The sequence below is a fragment of the Biomphalaria glabrata genome, chromosome 13 (genome assembly GCF_947242115.1).
Source record: "Biomphalaria glabrata chromosome 13, xgBioGlab47.1, whole genome shotgun sequence".
In the NCBI taxonomy this organism is placed as follows: domain Eukaryota; kingdom Metazoa; phylum Mollusca; class Gastropoda; family Planorbidae; genus Biomphalaria; species Biomphalaria glabrata.
In genome coordinates this window covers 27272115-27292819 of record NC_074723.1, presented here as the reverse complement: position 1 = coordinate 27292819, position 20705 = coordinate 27272115, and the positions used below count along the sequence as shown (strand labels likewise).

General features: G+C 37.4%; 1 protein-coding gene across 4 annotated transcripts in view; it reads right to left on the bottom strand.

The window, feature by feature from the left end:
* The window catches only part of LOC106071580 (ephrin type-B receptor 1-B-like), a 138454-nt gene extending 119610 nt beyond the window's left edge, over positions 1-18844 (bottom strand). For all 4 annotated transcript variants that reach the window (XM_056007531.1, XM_056007533.1, XM_056007532.1 and 1 more), the window contains exon 1: positions 18683-18844. In XM_056007531.1, the coding sequence (XP_055863506.1) occupies positions 18683-18767 (85 nt within the window). In that variant the 5' untranslated portion in view covers positions 18768-18844. The remainder of the gene's footprint in view (positions 1-18682) is intronic.
* Between the last annotated feature and the right edge of the window lie 1861 nt (positions 18845-20705).

Here is a 20705-nt window from a genome sequence, read left to right as displayed (position 1 = left end):
CTCTACCATTGAAGTTTATTGTTCGCTTCTGACCAACACTTTGCAAGTAGTCCCTTAGTCTTTGAAAGTAAACAAAAGTAGAGATATCCAACTATTTCTACAGTGATAAATAAATCATTTGAAGAATGTCAGCGGGCAACAGTCATTCATGATAAAAATATAAGGACAGACTATTTTGTCAGACGTCAATTGTTTTGTTTTTTTTAAAGTTAGTTGAGTAACGCAATCAAAGTCAAGTGGCAAGCTGCAGGTAATTGATACAGTACATTCAAAATGTAAAGGCAAAGAAAGGGACTGCAAGAAAAGGTTTACATCGATCGCACTGAGCGACGCCTTCATCTCTTCTCTGACATTCCCCAAGAATGTTCGCTTTCAAAGATCCCCACCATCCCTGATCCGCACTTCTGTCTGGACAATAGGGTGACCTAGTTATTTTTTCCAAATATTGAGCGAGACCAGGCAGACGGTAGGAAGCTCAAGAACACACGAACATGTGAGAGAACAAAGTGTTGACATTTAGAGACAGTGCAACTGCTGACATGTTAAGTCAGCATTGGAAGTGCTTACATGAAGAGTCAGCAGTGCAGAGAGACGCAGTGGAAGTGCTTACAGAGATATAAAACACAATTAGATCTAAAAGATGTCAATTCAAGCACTTGGACTATACAGAGATTTTTGAAACCAAAAGAAAATGTGGACAACTCAAAGTTTGAATGGCTACGTTTTAGAAAATCGATAGATGTATATTTCGATCACTCTCCTCTCTAGATTATTGCTCCATCTAATTCTTCCGGTCTATCACCCCGCACTCCATTTCTTCCCTTTTACAATATTCCCCCTCCCACCGCCTTTCTTGCTATTCCCCCTAGTGGAAGGCAAAAGTTCCTTCCTTTATCAAGACATTTCCCCGAGAGGAAGGGGGAGCAACCAACTCTGATCGCCTTTTCCACTCAGCACCCCACATTTCTACGGATGTCCACACGAGAACAAACTAAGTCCCAGTCCGATAGTTGCACTTCACACGAACTGTACATTTCAACGTAGGTTGAAATCATCATGTCACTAGTACACTAACACCTAGGTCAGTATTTTTGTTTAAATCATGAGACTATATGCGAACGTCATTCTGTTAGTGACATTTACATACTGGGTGAGTAAATAGAGCAAATGTCAGTTAGTAGAAATACAAACCCGAGAAATCGATTAAAAAAAATAGCGTGCAAACAAACTATCACTACACTAGATGTCAAGTCCATGTCTAGGTGTACCGTACATGGAAAAGTCTAGATCTGATTGTATAACAACGAACTTAAGGGGCGATGATCAATTTCAGGTCTGCTACTACACTTAGATCCTGACGTGGTTCACACATTTCACACATTATTCTAAGGTCAAGGTCTACGCATTGCGACATTCGTACAAGGTGTGTGTTTTAATTGATAGTTTGAAGAGATGGTTGCTTGCTTTTCTCAGCAGTTAGTGGACCGATTGGTGTCTTTCATTGCACTGGAACACAGGAGCACTAGATCAAGCAGTTGTATAGTGGTGTTACACACATGCACGAACCATACCCTCACACACAAACCAATAAAATGACATGCGCGCAGATGCAATTGCTACACCACATTTAAGAAGAACATTAAGACCTATCTGTTTAAAACTTTTTTAGATTAACTGTCATTTTAGCAGTCGTGTCTGTGTTTGTAATGTTATTACCGCGCCTTCAGCCTACATTTTGTTTGTTAACAGCGCTTTATAAATAAAATTATTATTATTATTATAAAGCCGTACCTGTGAATACAAAAGAATCAATTTCCCTTGTTATCAAACAAAATAATTATGAACCAGTAATTTGACTTTAATTGGTTATTATTTTGTTATTGCTTCACGTCATGTCTGCGACAATGAATAATTGATCCGAGAAATTGTGTGAGAGAAATGGCGAGTACCAACTGTTGACAAGACAAGAGTGAGTTGATAGAAGCTCTGTAAACAAACTAAAGGAGTTCCAGCTAGTCGTGTTGAAGTGTCAAGAAGTTCATGGCTAACAAAGATTTGTTTTAAAAGATTAGATTTAGCTTTAAACTATATTTCTTTGAAATGATTAGATTTGTCTACAAACAAATATATTTGTTTTAAAAGATTAGATTTAGCTTTAAACTATATTTCTTTGAAAAGATTAGATTTGTCTACAAACAAATATATGATCTAAAAGATTAGATTTAGCTTAAAAAAAATAGAACATATTTGGTTTTAAAAATTAGATTTGTCTTAAAAAAAGAATATATTTGTTTTTAAAGATTAGATTTGTCTTAAAAAAAGAATATATTTGTTCAAAAGATTAGATTTTATTTTCAAGAGTACATTTGTAAACAAAAAAAAGAGAACATATTTGGTTTTAAAAATTAGATTTGTCTTAAAAAAAGAATATATTTTGTTTTTAAAGATTAGATTTGTCTTAAAAAAAGAATATATTTGTTCAAAAGATTAGATTTTATTTTCAAGAGTACATTTGTAAACAAAAAAAAAAGAGAATATATTTGTTTTTAAAAATCAGATTTGTCTAATTTGAAGAGAAACACTGACCTAAGGTAGATACAACTAGGGACTATCACTGAGATGTAAGCATGGAATCAATATCTAAATCTACATAACAAGATAAACAAATCCCTAAGTACTAGGAAGTCCTAAATACTTGAGTATTCTAATACATTTGCACTATATTGTCTTTGTCACAGTTTGACTTAGGTAACAACGTTCTCTATAAAGGTTAGAAAGGCGAATGTCCACTACTGCAGATAAGACAAAACTACTTGACAGCTCCATGTGTACTTGTGTAATTTCTGAACTAGATATATCTAAGCAATATGTTCAGCCACACTCTAGCACAATGTTATTGTATCGACTTCACACTTGAGTAAGCTCCGTGACAGTCCAGCACTGAACCAGGAGTTTAATCTTAAACACGACCACACACAATGGCGTAACATGACAAGAGAGAAAACCTAAGGCCTTATCTTACGAAGGATTCCAGCAACACTCCACAGTATTAACGGGGCTTAGCGTTGGACAATAAGTGAGCTGATTATAAATATACAAGTTCTGGTGTAGACACCTGCACAATACACAGAGACAAGAAAAAGAGGGGTAGAGTAAAGAAAGAGGTGGGGGGGGGTGAAGACCTGAAACTACAATGCAAACCGTAGCTTTAAAAAAAATACACCCAGTGGACTGTGTTAGTATGTCCAATACAAATAGTGCGTGCAGTATTGTGTCTTAAGACAGGCTAGAATTGTGTCGTAAGACAGGCTATGTCTTAATAAACTGTTAGGCGTCTTTATCCAATCCTTTTTTTTATTTAGACAAACTATAAAACCTAGATGGACCATTATACATAGATTCTAAAACGGGGATATGGCAAAGCGTTTCTTAAACTAGGACATGGCTCAACTTTCTATAGAAGAACTTTGGCCATGTCTGTAACGACTACCAACAGTCTACAACTGCTTCTCCCTCCTTTTTTTTTTTTGTTTTCAAATAAAAAAACTTTCGACCAGTGGTAAGGATTTATCTCCGACATGATTCACAACTTCTTTAGAATGTCTCTCCCAGAGGATCTGTTCACTTGTCCTTTACTACCACAGGAAGAAAAAAAAAAAAAACTGGACACACAAAGTCAAGAATGATCTCAGAAATAGTGACCAACCTTCATCTCGAGTTTTTTTTTTTCATTTATTCAAAATGAAAGGAGATGTCTTAAGCATATTAAACCTACAATTGATACTAGTTAGGTAATGTACTGTGTTTAAAACAAAATCTTTGATCACACTTGTATAGAATGCCATAGTATGCGTATTCATCAAACAACGGGAGAGTTTAAAAACAGATAAAGGTTTGAACACGAATGTCCTCGAGCTAAGATTTATAGTCTCCCTCAACGTGTGATAAAGAAAGCCATTAGGCTCAGGGTTATTCAGGTAATGCACAAAACTGGTTGGCTAGACTTTTGTTTTTTAAAGCTCCATTCTATCATTTCAGCCGGATAGTGTTTTAGCTAGGCTCATGATTCATAATGGAGGACTGTCAGTTAACGTCTGCTACTTTCATCTATTTTCATAACAATACAAATATTTGGCAATGTCAGTTACATCATGTCTATAAATAGACGACACTAGCCAGTTCATCCTTGGCATGAATACACCAATGTCTAGAGAATATTTGGTGAACTAACGGGAAAGCTGGACGTCTACTTGAGTTCAATTCACGTCTAAACTCTTTAGAGTCAGCTTGCAATCAACTACTTGGATATCTCGCTATGTTTTACTCCACAGTTACATGATTTAATTTCATTGAATGCAAAGTAGTTAGGTCTCTAATTTTAAGGAAAAACAATATCGAGGCGAAATAATTGTAATGACTATATTGAGAGTTGACTCAATGTTTACAAGATCACGCGCCTAGATCTAGCAAGATGTGAAGGTTCCATATGTTCCAGAAGATGACAATGTCAACCAGCTGCACAGGACCTAATAAAATGGCAGTAACAAAGGCCGAGCGCGTCTTTCCCGCAGGCACATCGCACCAGTAGGTCTAGAGGAGTTCACTGGTCCCTATCTTTATGGAGGCCGCCTGATCTAAAACACTTGGCACAGGACACTTCAATGTACACATCGCACACACAAATACAACTACATTTGTTCTTGTGAAATTATTTCAAGTCTTCTCACTCCCCTCCCCCCACTTTTTTTTTTTACCCCGACGCCGTTATTGGGTAAAATAAAGTCTTTCTCAAACATATATGTAGTGTATACATCACTCTAACTCAAGCATATATGTAGTGTATACATCACTCTAACTCAAGCATATATGTAGTGTATACATCACTCTAACTCAAGCATATATGTAGTGTATACATCACTCTAACTCAAGCATATATGTAGTGTATACATCACTCTAACTCAAGCATATATGTAGTGTATACATCACTCTAACTCAAGCATATATGTAGTGTATACATCACTCTAACTCAAGCATATATGTAGTGTATACATCACTCTAACTCAAGCATTTATGTAGTGTATACATCACTCTAACTCAAGCATATATGTAGTGTATACATCACTCTAACTCAAGCATATATGTAGTGTATACATCACTCTAACTCAAGCATATATGTAGTGTATACATCACTCTAACTCAAGCATATATGTAGTGTATACATCACTCTAACTCAAGCATATATGTAGTGTATACATCACTCTAACTCAAGCATATATGTAGTGTATACATCACTCTAACTCAAGCATATATGTAGTGTATAGACGTATTGTTGACATAATGAGCGGTGAGTATAGACCTATAGATGCCTGTTGACATAATGAGCGGTGAGTATAGACCTATAGATGCCTGTTGACATAATGAGCGGTGAGTATAGACCTATAGATGCGTGTTGACATAATGAGCGGTGAGTATAGACCTATAGATGCCTTGTTGACATAATGAGCGGTGAGTATAGACCTATAGATGCGTGTTGACATAATGAGCGGTGAGTATAGACCTATAGATGCCTTGTTGACATAATGAGCGGTGAGTATAGACCTATAGATGCCTTGTTGACATAATGAGCGGTGAGTATAGACCTATAGATGCCTTGTTGACATAATGAGCGGTGAGTATAGACCTATAGATGCCTGTTGACATAATGAGCGGTGAATATAAATGTATAGAAGGTTGTTGACATAGCAGGCGAGGGATGTAAAGGTAATGATGCTACTTTATATAGCGATGTAACAAATTTAGAAAACTGTAAGAGTTTATTTTCATGTCACAGTTTGAGAATTGTTTCTGGAAGTGTTCACAGGGCCCAACGGACGAAGAGTTCTTGCGTGTGTGTGTGTGTTCGTGTTCAACTATTTCTGCTTTGATTGCTCATTTGTCAAAAGCAGGAACCAATGGTGTAAAATCTTTTATCTTGAAGTTTCAGATATGACAGAGCAGAAGTCTTCTCTCTGATTGGTTCTTTGTGTGTGTCAAGGCAGTGCGGGGCAGAAGTTACACAAAATAAAAAAGGTGCCCACCCTCATGCCACCCCACATTTAGAACGGGAGCAAATATTTAAAATAATACACATAGAAAAAAAAACCCAATCCCAATGGAATCATTGAAGAGGTCCTCCATCGTCATCTTAATCGCTTTCATCTTGCCCAGAAGTGTGTCAGCACCAAGGCGTTGGAACTTGTACAAAGAAATGAAACAGAAGAGAGAGGAGGACCGATGTGCCATCAGGGGAGACCATCAGCCCAAATGGGGTCCAAGCAAACTTTTGGCAGATGACGTTTGGAATGAAAATAATTAACTTCTATCGCTGCCATCTTTAATGGTGCTAGATAAATAAAACAAAATAACGGAGGTGGAGAACAAAACAAACAAGTTTTACTCAAGGAGAACATTCAAAAGTGGGGGGGGGGGGCAGAAAGTATAAGGAAAGAGAACGTGTGGGAAAGAATGGGAGAAAGAGAAAACAAAAAGCCAAGAGATAAAGACAAAGTATAAAGTGGGAGATAAAGACAAAGTATAAAGTGAGAGAAAAAAAAACAAAGTATAAAGTGGGAGAGAAAAAAACAAAGTATAAAGTGAGAGATAAAGACAAAGTATAAAGTGAGAGAAAAAGACAAAGTATAAAGTGAGAGATAAAGACAAAGTATAAAGTGAGACAAAAAGACTGAATTAAAAATGTGTGTGTGTGTGTGTGTATTTGAATAATTGAGGGGTGGGGGGAAGAGTGTGCTGTTACATTCCGAAAGATTGACATTAAGTTCTAATACGAATAAAATCAAATGAGGTCACCCAGCCATTATGAATCACTTAGGAAATCTAAGCTTCGTTTTCAAACATTAAACATACCCTGACAACCCTGCCCGCACTCCCTCCATTTGAACCTCGCCAGATTCTTCCACTAGGCTCAGCCATATTTTGCCAATGGAAGAAAATCAATGTCAACGAAACCCGAGTTCTTATGTAAACAAAGCTAGGAAGTCCCCCGTCATAACTGAAGAGAGGATTGCCTGTGCCAGCACCTCAATAATAGCAGGGAACTTTCAATTAACCGCACTCTGGAGTCAGGGCGGCTCATTTTCTATGGGGCTCCTAGCGGGTACAAATAATTGGTAAGATCAGGCCTTCTAAAATGTACACTATCTGTGAGAAGCACATCACTGACACCATATGTATTTCATGGAAACATTTCCAAGTGTTTTAATAACCCTGAACACAAATGTTTACCATAAACTAAGATACCCAACTGAAGTTTCTATTCATGATAAAGATGGCAATGAAAACCTAATCAGAAACAACCAACTTGACTTGAATTCACATCCAATGTATTTATGTTTGAGAAGGGGCTAGTGTATCTGTTTAGTTTTTCAGTTTGGTGTTAACACATTCCACCAAGTCTCGCTAATGATCTGCCACTGTTCCCCTCTGCTTTCTAGTGACACTGGCAAGCCTACCTAGTGACCGCCTAATAATAGGTTCTCCGCCTCCCCTGTCAGATGCGAGGTCACGTTCACCAGATAGTAGCTTATAAACGAATCCAGGGCAAAGCGATGAAAAGAAGAATGTGGAATGGAGAGTCGGACATTTTTTTCCCCCACAAAGAAGGGAGGTCATTAACAACAGTACTAGAGCCAGCCTACACAACCCAAAGTATACAGCACCACGGCTGCCGAGACAATACACATCAACTATATCACAGATATGTTCATTAACCCATAACGTGCTGGGCTCACAGAGATGATCAAGCCGTGTATAAAATAATAAGATGTAACAGTAGGCTTTTCGTTCTGTTTTTTTTTTAAATTGTTATTTTTTTTAAATCCTTCTTTGAAGCAATTAGTGTTCCACTAAGTGTCCTACTTACGCCCTACTGAATTAGCCTGAAGAATGACTCCAGGTGGCAGGGGTCTTCAATCTACAGCTGCCTTCACTAGACTAGCAATAAATGGGAGACTCAGAACTAGAAAAACATCCGTTCGTTTGGCTGCTACCCACAAATGTAGAAAACAGGAACAATGGACATAACCCCAAGAACTGGTGCGAACTCATTCGTTGTTCCCGGGTAAGAAATAACCAAAAGGAAAAACAAAAATAACTCCAAAAATTATGAGCTCAAGTTTTCATTGAGAAGTCATCACACATTTGAGGAGTACAAACAAAAATCTTATGAGCAAAAGAAATGACGTTCATTATGCTTGTACAAGATCAATAAAGTGAGCTAATTCCCAAGTGAAACAATCAATGGTAGAAGAGTAGTCCATTGTTTATTTGTTCAATGTGTACATTCTCAAGTATAGTGTTGTACTGTCTGGTAATGTCTTTCAATACATTTGTATTACGTTGTCCATTTCGTTTCATTTCTCTATAAAGATTACAACAGACTACAAACAGCAAGCTGAGTTTTGGCAAGTCAAAGAAACTCTCAGCCTATGTGCGAGTGTAATAACTTAGGAGACTGGTTGTAACACAATAAATTTGCCTTCAAACTTGCTACATTCAGTGTCGAGTTGGTCTCTAGTTCGGAACATCCATTTGTTGCACATTTAGTCAGTGAAAGACAAACATTTCAAAACGTGACAAGGTCAAATTGATTGGCTCCGATTGTTTTGTCAATTATGGCTATACATTCGTTTTTAGACTATTATTGCCTATCAATTCACTTCTCATTCTGTATGTCCTATGGTCTATGGGTAAACACGTACACCTAATCTGTATGTCCTATGGTCTATGGGTAAACACGTACACCTAATCTGTATGTCCTATGGTCTATGGGTAAACACGTACACCTAATCTGTATGTCCTATGGTCTATGGGTAAACACGTACACCTAATCTGTATGTCCTATGGTCTATGGGTAAACACGTACACCTAATCTGTATGTCCTATGGTCTATGGGTAAACACGTACACCTAATCTGTATGTCCTATGGTCTATGGGTAAACACGTACACCTAATCTGTATGTCCTATGGTCTATGGGTAAACACGTACACCTAATCTGTATGTCCTATGGTCTATGGGTAAACACGTACACCTAATCTGTATGTCCTATGGTCTATGGGTAAACACGTACACCTAATCTGTATGTCCTATGGTCTATGGGTAAACACGTACACCTAATCTGTATGTCCTATGGTCTATGGGTAAACACGTACACCTAATCTGTATGTCCTATGGTCTATGGGTAAACACGTACACCTAATCTGTATGTCCTATGGTCTATGGGTAAACACGTACACCTAATCTGTATGTCCTATGGTCTATGGGTAAACACGTACACCTAATCTGTATGTCCTATGGTCTATGGGTAAACACGTACACCTAATCTGTATGTCCTATGGTCTATGGGTAAACACGTACACCTAATCTGTATGTCCTATGGTCTATGGGTAAACACGTACACCTAATCTGTATGTCCTATGGTCTATGGGTAAACACGTACACCTAATCTGTATGTCCTATGGTCTATGGGTAAACACGTACACCTAATCTGTATGTCCTATGGTCTATGGGTAAACACGTACACCTAATCTGTATGTCCTATGGTCTATGGGTAAACACGTACACCTAATCTGTATGTCCTATGGTCTATGGGTAAACACGTACACCTAATCTGTATGTCCTATGGTCTATGGGTAAACACGTACACCTAATCTGTATGTCCTATGGTCTATGGGTAAACACGTACACCTAATCTGTATGTCCTATGGTCTATGGGTAAACACGTACACCTAATCTGTATGTCCTATGGTCTATGGGTAAACACGTACACCTAATCTGTATGTCCTATGGTCTATGGGTAAACACGTACACCTAATCTGTATGTCCTATGGTCTATGGGTAAACACGTACACCTAATCTGTATGTCCTATGGTCTATGGGTAAACACGTACACCTAATCTGTATGTCCTATGGTCTATGGGTAAACACGTACACCTAATCTGTATGTCCTATGGTCTATGGGTAAACACGTACACCTAATCTGTATGTCCTATGGTCTATGGGTAAACACGTACACCTAATCTGTATGTCCTATGGTCTATGGGTAAACACGTACACCTAATCTGTATGTCCTATGGTCTATGGGTAAACACGTACACCTAATCTGTATGTCCTATGGTCTATGGGTAAACACGTACACCTAATCTGTATGTCCTATGGTCTATGGGTAAACACGTACACCTAATCTGTATGTACGACAATCTATGCCAGTCTATGGGTAATACTATCAAGCAGCCCAATAATCGAACGAGCTCCACATTTGTAGTTGATTTCTGTATTGGATTAACGATACTAGATCTGCACCTATTGGTACTATTCAGTTGGAGTACTAACACTACAAGAGCAGGCAACTCATCAAAAACTATTCATTCATTTATTTGATGTAAGTTCTTTGCTCATTAACTCCCTCACCCCTCACTAGTTAGCACACATACTCGCTCTGACATGAAACTATTGACCACCGTTTCAACTCATCCCAATATGGACTGTGAAAGACTAGACCTGAAGAACACTTATTACTTGATGATCTCATTCCCGTTCACTAGGGGACAGGGGGGAGAATGTGTCGACAAGAAACTGTGCCGAGTTTCAACAGGACGCATCTATCATGCTTGTATGGCAGGGTTTGGTTGACATGAATGTTTAGCAAATGTACAACTGAAACTAAGGAACTAGAAGCAAGTCACTAGCTAGAACAATATAGACTAGACACAAAGATAGTGACCATGGACCATATACAAAGTGTACTGGTCAAATGAACTGTATTTGAATGCATAATGACACTACACAAATAGGACAATAAATACAATAATTGTTACAAGACAGGCAACTTCAAAGTCATTTTCTGCATTGTTTTTTTTTTAAATTCTTCAATTGTATTTATATTGGTTGTCCTGATTGCTGCTATTTGAATGTTTGTTGTAGAGCTCTTAATTATTCTGGACTTTGAGCAGTAATACCAGTGAGAGACATTACTAATAACAGGCTTGCATTCAGTAGACTTGAATAGCAGAGAGAAGCCGCGGTAAATATGAGTGTACTATAATGAGCAGAAAGGGCAAGGGAAGGTGTCAGTGCGTAACACTATCTACCTGCAAGTCTCGGCCTCAGTCGTTCTACACCAGGCTTAAATAGCTTACTTGAATGCACGGCTGCCTGTAACGTGAGCCTGGCGACGATTAGGCCGAGACATTTCAGCGCTTCTATTGGAGGAGATAAATCTGAGCTGTACAAAGTAAAGTATAATTTGAAGAAACGGTACGACCAATTACAGAGAGACACTGACAACGCGGGCATTTTTGTGCGGGGGAATAGCTCATATTTATCATAATGGTATGAGGATAATAAGCCAATGTTTATATAACTAGCTTTCACTATAGCTAGATTGTATTGAAAGCAAACTATTTCCATGAAGATATTTAACTTTCTGTTTTTCAATGATATCTAACTGACTGATATCACTGCTACAATAATTCCAAAACAATAGTTCGGAAATCTACCACTTAATGACACGCAATAATCTGAGTCACAGGCTTGACTTTCACCAAGGAGACACTGCACCTTCATTTCATTTAATTAATTACTAACTGTTTGACTTGGTGAAAAAAAAAACTTGTCTGAGACAGTCGCCCACCAAGGTACAAGTGAGACGGTCAAGCCCAAGCTCAATAAACAGGGGCGTGTCACAAGGAAGGCTCTCCCGGATGATGAGACATGTCACCAACAGGGCTTAGCTACGTCACATGGACTTGGTCAGAACGAACAATACAGGAGATAGTGAGGACACAACTAGTTGAGTGGTTTGGTCAGAGTAATGGTTATTAGTTGTTTTAGTACAAACTCCGCAAACACAAAGCCTACGGTTAGTACTACATTTTAAATCAGAGTAGTTTACTGGCATAGAATTAGAGTGAGATCCTATGTACTAGCAAACACAAAGCCTACGGTTGGTACTACATTTGAAATCAGCCTAGTTTACTGACATAGATTTAGAGTGACATCCTGTGTACTAGCAAACACAAAGCCTACGGTTGGTACTACATTTTAAATCAGAGTAGTTTACTGACATAGAATTAGAGTGACATCCTATGTACTAGCAAACACAAAGCCTACGGTTGGTACTACATTTGAAATCAGCCTAGTTTACTGACATAGATTTAGAGTGACATCCTGTGTACTAGCAAACACAAAGCCTACGGTTGGTACTACATTTTAAATCAGAGTAGTTTACTGACATAGAATTAGAGTGACATCCTATGTACTAGCAAACACAAAGCCTACGGTTGGTACTACATTTGAAATCAGCCTAGTTTACTGACATAGAATTAGAATAACATCCTATGTACTAGCAAAGCCTTGTAGAGACAAAACGAGTGACAAATGAGAAATAACTCTGAAACCGGAGGAAAAAAACACACACAGATTATAAATATGTCAAACATTGTTGACAGTAAGTTCACATGACAGCGAATTCTTCAACAGTAATGGAGATGATCAAATACTTTAAATGGAAGATTGAAGAGGAAGACTCGCGGTGGTTTTCTCTTCTGTCTCAGTGTGTGATGGTCAACTCCAGGACACAGTGGTGGTATGAAACTGAAAGGTTACTCAAATAATGCTCTTATTTGTTTCCTTATAGTCAGTGTCTATAGTGGACACTAATCTAGTCTTGCTCTCCGTACACTCTTCTAGTCTAGATCAAGCGGTGTTCTGGAATGTTCGAATGTCCAAACAAAACCAACATCTCGATTGCAATTCTTCTGTATCCCCCTCCACTAGGAAGGCCCCAACCCCTTCAATGCCATTCACTCAAACATTCAGGCCATGAAATAATTTCACCATGAGACAGATAGGCTGATCTCCCAACTTCTACTGAATGCCCAAGGCGGTGTTCACAAAAAAGGCATAAACTACACACTGTGCTAGGTCCTATTTGAAAAGACAACACATGTCAAGAGCTGCTACCGTGTAGCCAATTATTTTGTTCCAGTTTCGATGCCATTGTTTTAATCTTGCTCTCAAGGCAGCCCGTCATAAAGTCTGCACGATGGCTGCGTGTCTGGAAGCCTCTGCTAGAACAATTAGAAATGATCTCATTTCGAACGATCCTAAACAATGACCCGGGCTATTGCGTGACTTAATTTGTTTTTCTTAATGGCCCTATAGTTATGATTTATTGTCAAGCAAGTGTTCGAACAGTCTGCCTTGTCAACTTAGTCGCTAGTCATTTTTTTTTTACTTAACAAGATTCTTATTTTATTTGGTTTAAATGTAGCCTGCCAATCGTTTTGTGTGTGTGTAATGTTAGTCCTTATCAGTTTGGTCCCCAGTCAAATGTGTAAGGACCCACAATGGTACACACTTGTTCTTTTTTAGTGAAAAAAAAGGCACATATAGAACAAAAGGTCTTCAAATTGGAGTCAATATTTTATATTGTTCTTTGCCAGCTGGCCTACACAGGAAGTGCCGCTAGTCAGGTATAGTCATCTAGCTAAACGTTTTGTGCGTTCTTTATTAGTGTTGTTCTTGTATCGTAAATGGAAAAAAAAACTTCATAAGGACTCTACAGACCTGAAATGTTTGCAATCTAGGTCATGCAGTGTTATGGCTCCGTGTGATATTGGATGCTTTGTTCAGGGATTAAGGCAGGTTGAATACTGACTTCACTCATCAGTAGGACATCGTCATGGCTCGTGCATCTTGACTAAAAGTCCTCTAAGACAACATCGTCATGGCACATGCGCTAGACCAGAAGACCCACTTTTCACCACAGAGAGAGAGAGAGAGACTTCTGACGTCAAGGCTATGACACAACAACCTGGCAAGTCTGTCACTAGCTGTCAAACTTATGACAAAAAAAAAAGCAAATAAAAAAAAAAACACTTTAAAAATAATAATGCTTGTATTGAGTGAAGGAGAGCACCGCCCAATCGCTGCCCAATTTCTCAAAATTACACTTTTATCTCCCCCCTTTCTACATAAAACGAACTCAATTAATTACCACTAATTGATGAACTAACTTGTTTAAAATAGATTCATGTGTTGTTATCGACAATGAAGAATTGAGAAAAGGTTCAACTTGATTCCAGCCAGAGGGGGAGGTTTCAAACAATCCAAATAGACAGACCGAGGGAATTCATAGAAAATAATTCCCCCATAAAATCTATTAGGAATCTTATATGCATGGTCTTATCCTCCCAAAATGTATCAAATCTCACCCCCAAAAGACCGACACAAAATGGTATAAGAAATATATAATGTGCACCAATAATACCAGACAAAATTCGTGAGAGCGAAAAGTGTGTTACACATCAAGGGAGTTTACACCAAACTAATCCAACACATCGAGTGGGGAAGTGTGTGTGGGGGTGTACCCATCTTCTCCCACTGCCACCTGACAAGCCATGTATTATCGAAAACATTTCTCCCCAGCACCGTCAACAAAAAACCCTTGACAGTTGTGTTGTTTTAAGCACACAACTAACAACATTTCTAACATGAGTGATGGTCTGCAATGGAAGCATAAATAATGCAGAGAGAAGGAGAGGGAATCGTTTGTTGGAACAATGCTACAGCTAAAGGACAGATGAAGATTTGTGTTCCCTGGAATAGCTGCAGTTTTGTTTTAATCAACAGCACACAAACGAAGAGCACTATTTCATGAATAATATGAAACTTAACAATCAATTTAAAAGAGACATACACATGAAAAGTCTTACAGCACAGTTCAATGAAATAACAATCTCATGATTAACAAAGCCATTACTTCAGCTGATTGACTTGTACAGCACATTGCAGCCAGTGGTTCCAGTTCTAGTAACAATCTATACTGTAACTCAGCATTAGCCTATTCGAGTTAAATGGCCATTATCTTCACAAAACTATAGGCCTATCATCACTCAATTTTAATCCCTAGCCAACGTTTCCGTCACTGCCGGGGCTGGAAATTTCAGATCGATACATTTTTATATTGATTTTTTTTTATGGCGATAAACTAGACAATTCATAGGAAATGTAAACTCTTGCCAGACATGTTTAAGTGTGATTTCGTTCTTTACTGTTTATTTTGTCTTTTTTTTTTTTTATCTATAACTTGAAACCACAAATTGTCTCCTTTTTTGTTTCGCAACAAGATTTTTTTATTGTGAGTAAACCAGCTTTAGGCTCAGCAACAAAACTTAATGCAATGCAGGACACATTACACATAAACCAGCTTTAGGCTCAGAACCTTAGTGCAAAACAAAATACCCACAAGCCAGCCCACAGATTGTGTACAGAGTGCATAACGAAAAAATATTGAAACCATTTCACAGGCCTATTCAACTTTCTCTAGAGACTTTCGATTTTTAACTGTAAGCTTTATGACTAAGTTGTGAAAATATCAATAGTAGCATTTAATACAGTTTATGAACACAATAGACGCTCCCTTTTCCCACACCGGCTCTGTGAAACATTCCCTGGGACAGTCAACTCAATGCGTAGAAGGCATACGTTCTTATCGCCCCTTACTTCAGTGTATAGTTTTACTTTTGGGAAATGCATAAAGTGAAGAGCTCCATAACTTAAAGATAAACTAAGATGTGCTCAACTCAACGTCAGTGTAAATATAAACAAGTTCACACTGCTGGACATTTTCAACTTTTTTCTTTTGAAATTAAACACAAGTCCTGACACTTATCAATAATAAAAATGCACTATGTCTTTCTACATTTGTGTTTAAATTTAAATAATGTATTCTTATGCTACTAACTGTTAAAATATGGAGAGAAAAAAATATGTTCAAATCCAGTCAAGGCTTGCTTTAGGCAGGACAAGGCTGCACTGGGACATCCATAGCTTCAAAACCTCTCTGTCACTTCTTTACACTGTCTATCCTCTTCAGCTCAAGTGAGAGTTGAGTAGAGTAGAGAACATTGCCTTAAGCTATTGCTTCAACAGACAAGTTTCAATGGGCAGGCCAGGGTGTAAAGTATCAAAACAACCTGTTAACTCAGAGGCCAGGTAAAAATCCAAACACAGAACAGAGACTTCAACATAGTCATTGTTAACTGTGCTCATATAACAGTATGTAGAGTCTGTGTTACAATCATAGGTCCAACTTGGTGCTTTAGCTAAATTAGATCTAGCTCTACACAGAAGGCATATTTGTAAACAATAAACCTTCTTAAGCTAAACTAAACTTGCCTTAGACAAAGCACTATCATATACATGGATAATTGGTGGCTTTAGATTAACAGCTAACCTACAGAAAAGTAAAAAAAAATATTTAATAGCTAAACTATTGATTATTTAGAATGAAACAAGTCAGCTTTTAAACTTAGATTTGATAATAACACAAGAAATAATAAATGAACTTTTTTTTAGATGTAATAATACTAAAAAAAAAAAAAGATCTAGATCTAGAAAAGATTACAGTCGTTGATAATCTATTAATATATTAATAGTCACGATTCCACCCCTACCTACCCACCCATCCACACAAACATAGTTCACCGTCTAATTGAAATCTAAAGCCAGATCTTTTTATTTTTAACCGATTGGATGAATTGTGCTGGATATAGATATGTGCTAGATATAAGAGTTTAATGAATTAGATTAAAGGATTTATAAATCTAAAAAATCTAAGAAAAAAAAAGACTTTATATAACTAGACTAGATCTATATCATTTAAAGACCGCATCACAAACAAAGAGATTAGAGACAGGGTTACTACAGCGATTGGACCCCACGATGACCTGCTAACTATTGTAAAGAATTCAAACTAAAACTCAATGGCCTTATTACAAGGTCTGGCAAATACTTTCTTTAGGAACAGTACCAGGAAAAAGAAGACAGAGAAAGCGAAGGGAAAACAACATAAAAGAATGAACGGGCATGCCATTGAAAGAGATTCTATCCAAGGCAAAAGACAGAGTGGAATGGAGAAAGACGGTCGACAAATCTTGAGTGGTGCCCCAGACTTAGGGATAGGTGAAGATGAAAATCTAGAGCTACACTCGCTAAATTTAGAGACACCTCAGGAAAGACTAGAAAGTAAAGTAGCGATATTACGTCATAAAACAATGAACCAAGACTTACAAAACAAAAAAAAGGCACAACTCTTATTCCATATTCTAGGACAATGTGCTACAAGTGCACTTTCTACACTAACGCCAATTAGTTATGATTAGAATCAGCAAGGAAAACCAACGACTTAGCAGTTCTCTTATTAACATGTAAAACTAGACTTTATGTAGAATTAGACTAAATAGACTAATTAAAAAATCATCGTATATCACTCGAACACAGCTGCTACCATCTCTTGAAGAGCTTTTCAGAGAAAGATTCCTTCCAAAACACCCATTAAACCACTATTACATAAGATCTGAACGAAATGGTCGTCTCCTTTCCATTAGGACTAAAACAGGAAGATTTAAAAACTCCTTTATCCCACTGTCGGTCAGAGTGTTACAAGATCATCTGTCATCATCGAGAAGTTCATAAAAGTCTAATTCATAAAGCGCTGGTTGTTACTTTGTATGTGTTTCGTGTGTGAATGTTGTTCGAATTTGCAGCTATAATGTTATTGTTACAGTAGTTACGCTGAGGTTGTCAATTGTTGTCAAACTGAACTTTAATTTGATTGGATCAATAAAAATTATCTTATCTTATATTTAGATCTAAATTTAAAACATGGATAATTATATGATTATAGATACGTGCAGGCGTAATTATCTTCTCTATTGAAGAAACGTCTCCTTATCTTATATTACATAATACAGACTTCTGTATTGTATAACATTCATAACATATGGTATAGTCTACATATAGATCTAGAATAAGAATAATAAGAATAATCTATATTATCCACAAGGAAATGTGTCTTACAATCATTACACCAAACTAAACATTATATATAGATCTATATATATATATATATATATATATAGAGAGAGAGAGAGAGAGAGATCTTAATAATTTTATAATATATATTAATATATTATATTCATATATAACCAATAACTATAAAAAAACAAAATATAGATCCACATTCACACCAGACACACTCATAATTTACATGTGAAAAGTTTATGTCAGATAGTTGTATTTTATTTAATGATTAGACTTAATAACAATTTCAAAATATTGCACGGTTCTTGTTTTAATTTTATAGAATCTAGATCTAGGTCTAGATCTATATTCTAGAACTAGAACTAGATCTATTAATCTATATATAAAGTAAAGACTTAAAGTCTATATATTGATTCTAACTACTAACTAGACTAGATCTAGATAGATCCTTATCAATATTATTATTGCATTGTTTTGTTTAGATCCTTATCAATATTATTTCATTGTTTTGTTTCTGCTATTCCGTAAGTTAGAGTAACCATTCTGGCACGAACAGATCGAACACAGGACAGGCCACTCACTCAGAGAAAAAAGGGGTTTTCTAAATAAAAGACAGACTGGGGTCTTTCATTTTTTACCCAGAGATTCTTTACAAGAATCGATTAGATCTGAGTCTCTAGAACTTAGAAGAACTAGACTAGATTCTTGATGATTCTAGACACTGTACAGATATCTAGACTCTCTAAGTATATTTAACTAGATCTAGAGTATATAAAAGCAAAGACTTTGTTTACTTACCTTCACGACAATATACAGCAAAGAATGAATTTAATATATATCCAATTAATAACGGAGGCCAAATCCTACACTGGTCTCCGGCCATGGTGATAACACAGTGTTGTGAAGCGCTGGGTTATTTTCAGCTACACATGGCGCTTGTGTAGGATATGAATATTAATGAAAGGAAAAGCGAAGCTCGGATTGGCGCTACGCGGTGGCTCGCTGGTCGCAGTGGTGTATCAAGACTGAGTGTGCGTGTGTCAGTTTCATCAACTCGCCTCGCCTGAAAGCAAACGTTAGAGAGGTTCTCAAATGGCTTTCTTTCCCCCCAAATAAACGTGGTCAATATTCTTAAGGAGCACGTAGAAAAGGGCAAGATCAGAATTGGCTTTTTTTTTCCCTTGGCACCAAATAGTTGCCGCATTTTTTTTTATTTGATTACCAAGAGTGGGGAATTTAATCTGTAGACCAATAGACGGTAGCTTTGTTAAGCCTAAGCAACCACAGATTTTTGTATCTTCGCGCCAATTCGATGGCCTATTAGTTATTAGGCATTAAGAAGCACAATTGTCATTTAAGTATAAAGTTCACTATATTTCGTTGTTATTCCACTGCCAGAGTGTAATTCATAATGCGTTTCTGGAGTAATACGTTAAACATCTAAAATTCTAGACTCTAATTGAACCAGTATATATATAGATCTAGATATAGATAGATATACATGCAGTGCTTTTTTTGTAAAAAAAAAAAAAAAAAAAATAGGTGCCGGTACTCAGTGATGGATTGCATAATTTTAAACTACTAATAAATTAATAAACGTTAAAATTGAAGAAAAAGTAATATTTTTTTCCCTTCATTGAAAAAAGTGGCGGTACGCCGTACCGGTGCGTACCGTCACAAAAAAAGCACTGTATACATGTATATGTACGGTTGTATTATCTTCGAACCACTGAGCAATTGTAGAGTGAGAGGCAATCGATAACTTTGAATGGCACCTAAACATTAGCGCAGTGCGACTAAACTCTAGATAATTGCGACCAACATGTGCTGCACTTAGCACCTAGCTAATAGATTTTTTTTTTCAGGTTTTTTTTTTTTTGTTCGGTGAGGGGACTTAGTTGCAACCTTGATAATTGGCATACACTTTCACTTCCGGGTGATAGGTGTGAGGTGGTGAGTTATAACGCACCCTCCCCATGTATCCCATTAGAAAAAACGAAATTCAGAAAGGTATTGTGTATACTAATGTTGCATTTTAGCCACAAATATACTAGCATTACCCACCGGCTACGGCCGTAGATTTGTTCCCAGGCTTCCAATAAAACGGTCCCCATTTGAAAGTTTCCTCGACACAAACTATTAAGCCCGTGAATACTTAACATCAATGGTATCTGTTACGTTGAATTGGAACGATGCACTTTGTAACACTTCCTCACATACATCGAATAAAGAGAATTGTATTGGTCCAAGCAAATGATAGACCTTAATTTAGTTTGACTACAGTTGTCAACCTCAGCATTCTCTGATTCTAGTCACACTCTCTAGAGTGAACAACTGAAATCCTACTTGACAACAAAAATATCAACAGAATGTCAATACCAGTCACTGGCGGATCCAGGGGGGGGGCGGTAGGGGCGATCGCCCCCCCCCCCAGTCGGCCGACCCCCCCCCCTGGGGGGGTGGGGTGGAGCGGACGAATTTTAGTATAGAATTCCCACAATTTGTATACGAATTTATTACTTATGTTGATAATATAAACTAATTATTTATACTTCAACCTATTTTTAGATTATTTCGCCCCCCTTTCTAGTATTTTGGCCGATTTGGTAGGGTCGGGAGAGGGCGATAGCGTCAATCCGCCCCCCCCCCACCCACCATAAACTTTCGAGTGGGGGGGGCGGTCCTATTTATTTGTAGAAATCACAGCTTTCTAACAGAATCAATTAAATATCTATATGATTAAAACTTGTCATTGGTATTTTAACTGGTCTTTATATTATGTCGTTCACCTGTTGGCCGATTGAGTGGGGGGGGGGGGGGC